Below are 13,149 nucleotides of genomic sequence, written 5' to 3' on the forward strand. Positions count from 1 at the left end.
GTAGTGCTTTTTATTTTTGGATCTTCTTCTTAATCTATTTGTAACTGAGAACAAGGTCATAGAGTCCTTACAATCTTTATCCTTATTTCCTGCAAATCTCATTACTGCTCTATAGCACTAGCAGGCAATTCCATCTTCAGCAACTTTGTATTGGACACATTACTTGTAGGATTCAAGCAGACACAAATGATTATGATAGGGACAGATAAAATACAATTTAAAGCAGGTTTCCACTGTTTTTTATAAATTCTTAACTGGATTAGAACATTTTGCAATTTAAATTTTTTTTTTTTGATAATTCATCAAACCCCAGGATTAACACGACCACTTAAAAAAAAATAGCTTGTCACTATCCCTTGTTTAGTAATCTCTCTCTCAAATGTATGTCTAAATACACATACCAGCAGCATATAGTAATGGTAAAATGTGTGGGAAGTTTGTAAAGATGGTTTCAACATTTTTTTTATTGCTCATAAAAATCTTTATCCTGAGAAGTGATGAGCCCCACAACTCCCATTAACTCCAATGGAGCAATAGGAACTCAGCAGTTCTCAGGATCAGTACTTTATATCTTTGATTAAGAACAGATGCTGCCTGAAGTGGATGGCTCTGTGTTTGATCACTGTGAATGAAGTGAACTTGGGTGCCGTCTTAACTGTTGGGAGCCCTATACTACATCATAACTTCAAGATTAGCAGCTTCTGATGGTGGTTTCAAGTCACACAGTCAGTAAAAATTACCTAAATTAGTAATGAGATACTTGCTGTAAGTAATGAAAAGAGAGAAGCTATTAGACAAACTGGGGAAAGAGCTGGCTAAGAGCTGTTTAACCTGAAGGTATTGAAATCAGATTGGTCTACCAGAGCTCACCCTCTAGTACTACAGGAACTACTAGTATTTGCAGTGTTGGAACCATGAACTCCTGGAGGACAGATGAGGTCCCAGAGGGCTGGAAAAAAGGATCAACATCATGTCTGTATTTTAAGACGAGTTGGGAGAATGAATTGCAGATCAGTAAATTTAACTTCAAACCAAGTAAATTCCTAGAGTTGTTAATAAAGCAATGAATTTGTCAGCACCTAAAGGGGAAATGTTGAAAAATAATAAGCAACATCATCTAATAAATTTTACCATGCAACTTACTTTCTTTCATGTGAAAATTTAGTGGATAAAGAACCCAGATGGCCTAGTATGTCTTTGTCTTCTGAAGACCTATCAAGATTCATTCTCCTCATGAAATTACACCATATGCTAATAAAAAAAAAAATCTAACATAGTATAATTAGTGTCTGTATCAAATTGGAAGGAGATTTTGACTGAGGTCCATTCTGGTCATTTGCTAATCAATATTTTTCTGAACGACTTATAGGGCAAATAAGAGAGTATGCTAAAGAAATTTGGAAGTATAAAGCTAGGAGGAATTTCAAATACTTTGGAGTACAATATTAACATATGGAAGGATGATAAACTCTTTTAAAGAGTTTAACATCAGTTACATTGGTTATGGGTAAATATAAATGATTCTTACAGGAAGGTATAAGATGATATGTAATGGGGTAATATGAGTAGTAGTACACAGAAAGATTAAATATTTTAGTGAGTGCTATATTGATGATTCGTTAATATTTGTCAAAATAGTACTGGGATTGGTGGTGCAGAAAGACAAATGCTATAATGCCTTTTATAAATAGTAGTGTCCTGCTTATAAACTGTAATTTGGCTTTCATTGAAATACTGTTCACTTTTTTTTTCGTTTGTTTTTGTTTTTAAGACTTGGAGAGAGTTCAGAGAGAAGCAGCAAATTATAGAAAGTTTGGAAAATAAGGCACATGGGGAAAAGTTAAGAGAAATGGAGAGGAGACCGAACTATTAAAAAACATGTCACGGGATGTTTACAGAAAAGGCCAGGGATGAATTCTCATTAGTAAACAATGCCAAAATAAAGCAATTTAGGTTAAATATTGGAATTTTTATAACCATGAAAACAGTTAAGCACTAGAACAAGCTGCAGAGAGTTTGGAAAATCACCTTCACTGTGGTGAGACTAGATGCCCATCTGTCAAAGATGGCATGGACAATGAGGGTATGTCTACACTACGGGATTATTCCGATTTTACATAAACCGGTTTTGTAAAACAGATTGTATAAAGTCGAGTGCATGCGGCCACACTAAGCACATTCATTCGGTGGTGTGCGTCCATGTACTGAGGCTAGTGTCGATTTCTGGAGCGTTGCACTGTGGGTAGCTATCCCATAGTTCCCGCAGTCTCCCCCACCCATTGGAATTCTGGGTTGAGATCTCAATGCATGATGGTGCAAAAACAATGTCGCGGGTGATTCTGGGTAAATGTCGTCACTCATTCCTTCCTCCGTGAAAGCAATGGCAGACAATCATTTCACGCCCTTTTTCCCTGGATTGCCCTGGCAGACGCCATAGCATGGCAACCATGGAGCCCGTTTTACCTTTTGTCACTGTATGTGTACTGGATGCCGCTGACAGAGGCGGTACTGCAGTGCTACACAGCAGCATTCATTTGCCATTGCAAGGTAGCAGAGATGGTTATCAGTCGTTCTGTACCGTCTGCTGCTGTCATGGGTGCTCCTGGCTGGCCTTAGCTGAGGTCGGCCAGGGGCGCAAAGACAAAAATGGGAATGACTCCCCGAGTCAATCCCTCCTTTATGGTTGATCTAAAAATAGAGTCAATCCTGCCTAGAATATGGGGCAAGTGTACTAGAGAACCAGTGTATCAGAGAACCAGAGAGCACAGCTGCTCCGTGTCAGATCCTGCAGAAATGATGACCTGCATGCCATTCACAGGGGGTGCCCCTGCAACAACCCCACCCGTTGATTCCCTTCTCCCCCAACCTTCCTGGGCTACTGTGGCAGTGTCCCCCATTTGTGAGATGAAGTAATAAAGAATGCAGGAATAAGAAACACTGACTTTTTAGTGAGATAAAATGAGGGGGAGGCAGCCTCCAGCTGCTGTGATAGTCCAGGCAGGACATTAAATGGTGGGGGGGAGAGGAGCCCAGCATCCCGCTGCTATGATAATCCAGGCAGTACAGAATCTTTTCTTTAGACATGAAAGGGGGGGGGCTGATGGAACTCAGCCCTCAGTTACTATGATGAGGACGGTTACCAGCCGTTCTGTACCATCTACCGGGAATAACTGGGAGTCATTCCTATTTTTACCCAGGCGCCCCCAGCCGACCTCACCTGAGGCCAGCCAGGAGCACTCACAGGCTGATGATGACGATGGATAGCAGTCATATTGTACCGTCTGTCACCGGGGAGGGGAGGGGAGAGAATGCTGCTATTCATTGCCGCAGCACCACGTCTACCAACAGCATGCAGTAGACATAGGGTGACATATAAAAAAGACAAGAAACGATTGTTTTTCCATTTTCTTTCATGGGAGGGGAGGGGGAGGTAAATTGATGACATATACCCTGAAACACCCCGGACAATGTGTTTGACCCTACAGGCACTGGGAGCTCAGCCAAGAATGCAAATGCTTTTCGGAGACTGCGGGGACTGTGGGATAGCTGGAGTCCTCAGTCCCCCATCCCTCCCTCCATGAGCGTCCATTTGATTCTTTGGCTTTCCGTTACGCTTGTCACACAGCACCGTGCTGTGGCCTCTGTCTATCATAGCCTGGAGATTTTTTTCAAATGCTTTCTCATTTCATCTTCTGTAACGGAACTGTGATAGAACAGATTTATCTCCCCATACAGTGATTAGATCCAGTATCTCCCGTACTGCCCATGCTGGAGCTCTTTTTGGATTTGGGACTGCATCGCCACCCATGCTGATCAGAGGTCCGTGCTGGGCAAACAGGAAATGAAATTCAAAAGTTCGTGGGGCTTTTCCTGTTTACCTGGCCAGTGCATCCGAGTTTGGATTGCTGTCCAGAGCAGTCACAATGGTGCACTGTGGGATACCGCCCGGAGGCCAATCCTGTCGATTTGCGGCCACACTAACCCTAATCCGATATGGTAATACTGATTTCAGTGCTGCTCCTCTCGTTGGGGAGGAGTACAGAAACCGGTTTAAAGAGCCCTTTATATCGATATAAAGGGCCTCGTTGTGTGGACAGGTGCAGCGTTAAATCGGTTTAATGCTGCTAAAATCGGTTTAAACGCGTAGTGTAGACCAGGCCTGAGCTTAATCCTGCTGTGATGCAAAAAGGTCATTTGGGTACAGAAGACCTGCTAGAGGTTCTCTGTAACCCAAATGATTCTGTGAAAACCAAAGACATTTCGTATGGAGCATCTGTGGCTGCATAGTCCAGTTGGCTATATGCGGAGACCTCTCTCTACTCTGTGGTCGCTAAAGTTCACCTATAGAATTTAGGCTTTACTGTGACAAACTGCTGATTCTTTTAATGCCATATCTTTTTAGAATTAGAATGTTAACATCAAAGCAGGATGGATTTGATTTGATTTAAATCATGATTTAAATCACTAGTCAGGAATACTCCATTTTAATCGTGGATTTCTACATAAAAGTGCATTCTTGTTGGTTGTTATAAACTTAATACATATTCTTCACAACTCAGAGATAGATGGGACCCAAACTGGCCATTATAGGTTTTCCCTTCTAGTGAGAGAATGGTATGGTAGATATCAAATCAATGAAGGCTACACTCAAAGACCTCAAAACTTCTGGAATATGCTGCTCAAACAATTTCACTTTTGTTTCCATTGCCTGTCCCTTCCTTCTCACATTTATCTTCAGACTTCTTCTCCTTGTCCAGTTTTATTCCGCCCCCAACAATCTTCTATTCATTGAACTTTCTGAAACTTTGCCCTTCTAGAGAGAGGTAAGGGACTACAGAAAGTCAATAGAGTTGAGGTCTGTTATTTCTCACCTCTATTTATTTATTTATTTATTTATTTAATTTATTTATTTAATTTAACAACATTTTTGCTGTTAACAAGCATGTTATCTCTGGAGACACAAATCCACAGTTTGAGAACTGCAAAACTAAGCATCTCTGATGGTATCTTCTAGAAGTCCCATTGGGTAGATAGAGAGATTAACCTAAATAATCTATACAGAAGCCCCTGGAACCCCATGAAATTGGGTCCCTAATCCAGGAACTATTGGAACTCATTTACAAAACTTTTCTTAAACATGACATGAATATATTGCCTCATACTATAGAATTAGAATTTATAATCCCTATTCCATGATGAGATATCTTTGAGCTATAATGTATCTTAATTACAACTATCTTTAGATAGGTTTTTTCCTCCAAAAAGCATTTTATCAAAAAAATCATTGATTTTTATCCACCCTGCTTCAAAGCTATATTTTTTCACCAACCTGTTACATTTGTCATAAAAATCACTGTAAATGACTGAAAATCTGTAGGTAGTTTTTTACATTAGGAACTTTCAGGAACACTTCTGGGTTGTACTTGAATACTGTGCTCCCAATTTTGATATATAAAAGATAAATACCTTAGGCCCTGAAACTTCAAGTATATGCTTTTCGTTCCTATATTGGCTATAATATCCTGGAAAAGGCTTGATAATCTATGATACAAGTCTGTTTAAAATTATGAAACTTTATTTTTTTCAGTTGTCTTACAACTCTGTCTTTTCATTTTACATTTAATATTCCATTGCTGCTTATGAAGGCCAGCATGGAAATTGTTACATTAGGAACAACCAGGCTGCCCTAGTTAGAAAAGGAAGACACTGCTCAGCCATGTAGCACTGTTATGTAACAATTTAGTTATAGTTTATAATATATTTTTAATCTAAACAAGGCTTCCTTGCAACTGTTTTATCAGCAGTTTATAATTCAGACCCAGTAGCTGAGGAATGACTTATCTAACTTTACTCTGGTATTTCTAATAAGTTGGGTTGGTGGCCTGACACACTCTCTGAGAGCCTGACATTCCTTTTGTTGCAGTACCATAAAGATTGAAAAGAGCAGCTGCTGTTGATTTCAGCATATCAGATGATCACAGCAATACATAGCAGAGAGCATGTGGAACTTCAGTACCACTACACTCTCCAGTGTTTAGAGTCTATTTAATGTTCCTGTATCTCAAACTTGCTCAAAGAGAGAAGTTGCTTTGTGTTTAATTGCTTGGGGCGGGTTGCTTGTTTTCCTGCTTCCTTATCCCATTGCTAAAATGCTTATTTCTTTTCTTTGTAGTAGCATTTTTTAAATTCCTGGTTTACAGAAAACTAATGCTTCTGTACATTTGAGTGTTTTGATTTATTTTCTTTGCAACTTGTGTGACTTGGAATATTGGTAAACGACTCAGAGAAAACATGAAGGAAGAGAACTGTTATATTGACTGTTTATCTGTGATAAGACTTGATGCTTTCTGCATTCCTTTTTACTCCATTGTGGCAGCTGGAATTTTCCGAGGTGTTCATATACATCTTACTGACTGTTTTGTTTCAGTACTCAGAGCTTTCCTATGGCTGATCCTAGAGTGGAGGCTGAAGGGATGTATATAGTAGCAATAATGCAAAGGGATAAAGCTTTCCGCAGAAGCAGGTGAATTTGGGGTGAGAAGGAAGAAACTATAGATTGCAAATGAAGGGCTAGAGTCCGAAAGATTGTGTGTTGTGCTTTGTAGTGCCATAAGAGTGGTTCTGGAAGTTGGATATGAGAAATTGAGAGAAAAATAATATTGGGTTGCAAGCAGGGGAGGGTGAGGTTGTTTGTGTAAGTCTTTGTAAAGTGTCTAGCATACATATTAAACTTAATAATAAAATCTCCATTATAATTTGCTATTCTAGAATTCTGATTTCTGCAGGTGGAAATTTGTGTTGTGTTCCTCTGCTGCCTCTGAGCTTCTCAAGGATACTTAGAAATCTACTGTGTAGGGGCTGATAGGGTTATAAAATTATTTAAGGCTAGTGGGTTTTTCTCCCCCTTGTTACTTCATTTTCACTTAAACCATCTCTGTCCTTGTCCTGTGTGTTTGAGAGTCTCAGCAGAGACCAACAAAAATGACATGAAGACTTAACTATCAATCCTCTTATCCTATGAAGTTGTAAGTGAAGGCACGGTGAGATGGTTGCATTACCAGTTGGTGCGCTTGTTTTGCGCTATGAGTGAATAATACTAATAACTGAAGTCTTGTTAGACCCGTGTCTATGAACACTAACTCTCTTTAATATAATATACATACACACACGTATGTGTCTGCATACGTACACACAGGCTTTTTTAGGTTTCTAGTATAGATGGGGTAGCTACCACCCCCCAAATTGGCTTTAACTGCTCCTTCTGCCTGGATTGGGAACGATCAGCTCTGGCTGGGGTTACAGAAACATTTAGCAAAGCTGAGGAATGAACTGTTAGGGAGCTGGGATAGGGAAGTGGTTGTGGCAGACGTGCAGGAAGTAATTTTTTGTGTGGAGGGATCAGAGGTTGCTGAGGCAGAGTTGATGAGCTGAGGATGCACATACCCTTGTTTCTCAGTGTAATTTATTTAACTCATGTGCTCAGGGCTCAAATGGTTAAAGTGATTTACAACTTCATTACCTTAAACTTTACAGGAAATTCACAAATTAATGTTATGGAGTTTTCAAACTGGTTTCTGACAAATTTTTGTTTTCTTCCTCTAAAGATTATTATAGTCCAGCAATGATGGGGTTGAAGACCGATCAGGAGGTCCTTGGAGAACTTGTGAGAAAGAAAGTTCCAGCAGTGGCAGAGTTAATGGATAGACATGGTGTCATGTGGACTCTGATAGTGTCACGCTGGTTTATATGCTTGTTTATTGACATTCTTCCAGTAGAGGTAAGTATAACTTGAAGATATTTTAATATACATAAGTGGAGAACAGGGGAATTATGTGCAGTATTTTTTTAAAAAGGTCATATGCCCCTAGGTTACCTGTGTGGTATTCTCCTGCCTGAACGCATAGAGCTCTGTGAGAGAGAAACTAATGGGAAATGAAACAATGGCAAAGATAAGGGGTTATTATAAGGTATACCAAGAGTCCACAGGAAACAATAGGGATACCATTAATTAGGGGAATACCCCTTGCTTGGCTCCACTACTCTGTCAAGTTTTATTCTTCCTGGACCAAAAACCCAGGGAGCATCAAGGAGACGCACACAAACAGAGCATACTGCGAAGAGGACAGTCTGCTTCCCACTGCTGAGGGGAATTTACCAAAGCTGGCAAAGAAGGATTTAGGATTAGTTAAGAGGATATATGCCATATAGACCCTTTGCTCTGAGAGCTGTGCACCTTCGGTGGATGAATAAATAAATAATGCTTTGTTTTGAAGAAGCTGGTTTTGAGTCACTAATCAACCCTTGTTGCAGGTTCCTGGAGGAATCACGGGTACCAAACCCAGTGGGCCTGTTGCGTTAATAAGGTGGGGAAATGGGCTACAGCTCAGAGATCCAGTCTAGAAGTAGTTAGACTGTGTTTCCGCTCAGAGTGAGGTACAGCAAGCCAGTCCTCTGATCTGAAGGGTGTACTGGAGGAGGGACAAAAAGGGGTTTAAGGTGTGATTTGCCTGGTAACTGATATGTTAAATCATTATCCCACTGATAATGCCTTAATAATCATTACTGACTACAAAGCATCAAGATAACCTTTCTAACAGCTTTCTTCGTTTACAGACTGTTCTCCGAATTTGGGACTGTATATTCTATGAAGGATCAAAAATAATCTTTCGTGTGGCCTTAGCATTAATTAAGCAACACCAAGCTTTTATTTTGGAAGCCACAAATCTCCCCGACATTTGTGATAAGTTTAAGCAAATCACCAGAGGGACATTTGTAACAGAATGCCACACCTTTATGCAGGTAAGTGTTTCCAGTTTACAATGCAGAACAGGTAAAAGTTATGAAACCAAATAGACTTTGAAGGGCTCAAAAGGTGATTAAAATTTGAGTTGCGTCCATGTGCATTTTCAAAAGGCCAAACAGCACTTCTGGTGTAAACCAACTTTGTACTTGGCAATGTACTTGTCTTAAACTTTTTAAGAAGATATTTCAAAGAAATGAAATAAACCTATAAACCTATATGTAACCACCGTTCATTTACATCACCTGCATTATACGAAATGAGAATCCTCCCACTCTGTAGCAATGTGAGCAGGACAAATATGGATGGCAAAACCCCCGAACAATTCAGTAAATTGTGGGTTGATTCTATTTTGATTTCTGTAAATATTCCAAGCAAATGAGTTTTCAGTGGTGAATTTTAAGTTACTGCTCCAGAATGATCAAAGATAAATTTTTATTTTTTTCCACAAGCATTCACACCACCAATATCATTCCAAAAATGCACTTAGTCAAGGAACAAAATCATACCACCACATGGTCTGTCCATTCAAAATGACTGGCATTTTAGAATGTAAAATCTCACAACAAACTGCTCATATGCTGCAGACCAAGGATTATTCTTGGAAATTGTCAATGTAAGTAAGGCGTGCCAGAGCTTTGGATTTTCAGTTTTATAGAAAACTGAAACCTGAGTGAAGGAAATAAGCTCCAATAACAGAGATGCCACAAAATATTTTTTTTAAATCATGAATAAGAAGAGGTTTGTTATGAATTTTTTGCACCTCTGCTGTCAATCTCTGTGGGTACACTAATCACATCCTACCAATTTATATATGTCCCCAGAACAATTCTGCATTTAAGACAGAGTTGAAAGCCCAATGCCCAATTCTCCTTTCAATTTTGCCACCGACTTCCCTTGGACAAGTCACTTAAACTGTTTCTTGGTTTTGCCATCTGTAAAAATGGGGACAACAAAGTTTAATTTATTTGTATTCGTGAGGCACTTGGATAATATGGTGGTAAGCACCACAGAAATTCTCGTAAATAAATACAATTTAGTTTTTAAGGAAGCGAAAGACCAAAATCTAAGTGAAAGTTTCTGAGTCATTCACTGACTCCCACAAACACTTTATTCTGCAGTATTGCTGGACAAATCTTGTTAAAAACATTGCCATTGTCAAGTGATATTAGTAGCCTTTCCAGCAGCCTTGAGAATATTACTGCAGAGAGAGGTAGAAGCACATGTCAGTACTGAAATATTTGGTGTCCTTTTACTCCCTCTTCACTGGTAACTGTATAGATTTCAATAGAGGAATACACCTCTACCCCGATATAACGCTGTCCTCGAGAGCCAAAAAATCTTACCGCGTTATAGGTGAAACTGCATTATATCGAACTTGCTTTGATCCGCCAGATCTTGCTTTGATCCGCGCAGGCCCCCCCCCCCCCCCAAGCACTGCTTTACCGCGTTATATCAAAATTTGTGTTATATCGGGTCGCGTTATATCGGGGTAGAGGTATATTAGACCCTGTGTTTGGAGGGCTCCCTGGAGTGGGTGATCTAAAGAAAGCTACCTCATCGTCCTCACTATTGCTGTAGGAAAAATTAGCCACATTGCTGTTTGTGTCAAGTCTGTCCTCTGGAATTTGCTTATTTAGTTGGGATGAACTGACTCTTAAGATGCTATAATTGCCTATGAGTATTTAAATTGGGCTCTTGCACTGCCATTGTCACAAGTGCTTGGGTTTTTCAGTAATGTAGACCCTGCAGTAGCGGATTCAGTGATAGTTCAATGCTTTAAATATATTTGTATGATTGTGCACATTACATTCCACTTTAGGGGTGTGTGCGCCCACTGTACTCAAGTGAGGGACTTTCACCAGCAGTGCCACTAGGTGGTGCATGCACCCCTGCTCCCCTCATATGCCCTGCTGAGAGCATAAATGGAATGTGTCCACTGCCTCCCTCTCACTTCCATCTTATCGCCCATGGCAAGAGTCTGAGCTCACCAGTGCTTTGCTAACAGTTCATCCAGTTTTCTAGGAACCTCTTTCTGTTTATACTTCTGTTTATACTGGTTGTTTATACTTGTGTTTGTTTAGTTAGTTCTTAGTTTTAGTTTAGCTAGTTTAGTTTTAGACTAAACCCTGGGAGTTTATTGTGAAGAAACCCATGGATTTCAAACTTATGGCCATATGCATGGCTGTGTTCCCTGTTATGGAAAGACACAAAAAATGCTTAGGGGAAGGGCATATGAGGGACAAATGCCCAATTTGTACCTCCCTCCCCAGTAGAATGACAAAGCAGAGAGACTGCCATTTAAAAGGTCATCTGATGAAGGAGGCCATGAGACCTGTGCATCCAATGTCAGACCCTGACTATGAACAGACAGACTCCGAATCTCTTAAAAGTGCTCCTCCTTTGTGAGGAGAACCTTACTGTGTGGATGAGCTCTGACTAAATGATCATGAGAAACTGCTCTGGAGATGTCCGAGGTATCTGCTAAACAGCAGGAAAGATTCTGCTGGGACCAAAGGTTCTACTATGCCAAAAGTGGAGGAGATTTTCTGTTTGGGTGCGATCTCAGCACTTGTTACCCCATTGCATGGACACTAGTCATGTACTAGATAACTTCAAATGTAGTATCTGGCATTTCAGTTAGGTCTGTAAAGAGTTTTACCTAGTGTCCTTATCTGTGGTTCATCCACCATTACAGGGTTTTTCTTTTTCTTTTTTTTCTTTCCCTTTCCCTCTGTGTCCCTATTTTTGATAGGTTTAGTCAATGTCTACCTTCCAGTATCTCACCCAGTACCAGCATGGGGTCTTAACCTCGTCCTATCCAAATTAACGGGTTTCCCATCTGAAACCATGGTGACTATGCAACTCTCTCTATCTGTGAAAATTGCATTCTAGTGGCAGTTATTTCTGTGGGAAGTGTTTCAGAGTTGAAAGCTCTGATAGCCTTGTATAAGGATGAGGTTTCTCTCAGGCCACATCCTAAGTTCATGCCAAAGGTGATGTCAGCTTTCCACATGAACCAATCTGTTCAGTTTCTGGTCTTCTTTCCAAAACCATGCATCTAAAGCTATGGAAAAACTTTACACCTTAGATGTAAGTGTCTAGGGTGGACTGCAGCAGTTCCACTCCCTCAATCACCTGGCTCGGGGAGTCCAATGGTACTGTACCCGACTGTCTCCCTTGCAGGGCCAAAGTCGACGGTGCTGGTTCCAAAGTTCTTGGCACTGGGTGCCCCTTCCTGGGACGCACACCATTGGCTGGCTCCAAAGGGGTCGGACTTGGATTTGGAGATCTGCTCCTTTCCTGCTTGTGGTGCTGCTTCTGCGCCGGGGAATGGGACTGGTGCTGGGCCATTCCCGCTAGTGAGTGGCGGTGCCACGGGTCTCTCCCACAGTCCTTCCATGGTGCCGCTTCTGCCACTGCCGCGGGGGCATTGCACACCGATGAGCTTGGTGCCAGGTCTTGCCGCGCCAATGTGGGTTATGGTCTAAGTGCCTCCTCCATAAGGAGCTGCTTGAGGTGAAAGTCTCACTCCTTTTTTGTTTTGGGGCAAAATCCTTTACAAATCATGCACTTGTCTGCTTAGGCACTTTACACAAGCGTTGTGGGGGTCCCTGTCAGCATGGGCTTGTTACAGGACTTGCAGGGTTTGAACTCCTGGGACTTAAGCATACCCTGAGTCCCCAAGGGGAGAACACGGTTGGGGTGGAGGGGAAAACCCCACTCCAACAGCTACCTGTTGTAACAACGGAAAACTATGGAAACTAAACTTGACTATACTAGGGATAACTCTAAACTACAGTAAACAGAAAGGCTAGGGAAACGAGGAGAGCTTGCTATGCAAGTCACAGCAGTTCCAACGACCGTCACTGGTGGTAAGAAAGAACTGAAGAGGTTCTGGGTCAGCAGGGTCATATTTTGAGCACCATGGAGGTGCCATTCCAGAGGGCTCCACAGTCAATCCGATGGGTGCTGCTAGGGGAAAAACTGTCCGATGACTGTGCATACGGCATGTGCACACCTAATTGGAATTGCTATGAACAATCACTCGAAGAAGAAGAATGGCTTATTCTACCAGAGTTTAGTTTGCTTCTTCAGCCTTCTTGAGCAATGTATCCATTACAGGCATCTGCATATCCGCAACATGGTTGTCTTTGGACTCTTTTTCAAGGTGTTATCCTATCACTCAAGCCTCTTGAGACAATGCCAGCTTTGGCAAGTTAGTGCTGCAGTCTCTCTTCCAATGATCTGAAATCCCACGACCTGTTCAGTTAACTTTGTAACTTCCCAAAGTGAATATATATGTGCACAATACATCAAAAATGGTTACTTAACCTGTACAGTAACTG

General features: G+C 41.1%; 1 protein-coding gene across 7 annotated transcripts in view; it reads left to right on the plus strand.

The window, feature by feature from the left end:
* Window positions 1-13,149, plus strand: part of GRTP1 (growth hormone regulated TBC protein 1) — a 138,835-nt gene that overhangs the window by 90,434 nt on the left and 35,252 nt on the right. For 5 of the 7 annotated variants that reach the window (XM_050950361.1, XM_050950320.1, XM_050950310.1 and 2 more), the window contains 3 exons: window positions 7,605-7,777; window positions 8,614-8,799; window positions 11,987-12,162. In XM_050950361.1, the coding sequence (XP_050806318.1) occupies window positions 7,605-7,777; window positions 8,614-8,799; window positions 11,987-12,162 (535 nt within the window). The remainder of the gene's footprint in view (window positions 1-7,604; window positions 7,778-8,613; window positions 8,800-11,986; window positions 12,163-13,149) is intronic. The other 2 variants (XM_050950341.1, XM_050950336.1) reach the window with 1 other exon arrangement.

The sequence above is a fragment of the Gopherus flavomarginatus genome, chromosome 1, assembly GCF_025201925.1.
Source record: "Gopherus flavomarginatus isolate rGopFla2 chromosome 1, rGopFla2.mat.asm, whole genome shotgun sequence".
Classification (NCBI taxonomy): Eukaryota; Metazoa; Chordata; order Testudines; family Testudinidae; genus Gopherus; species Gopherus flavomarginatus.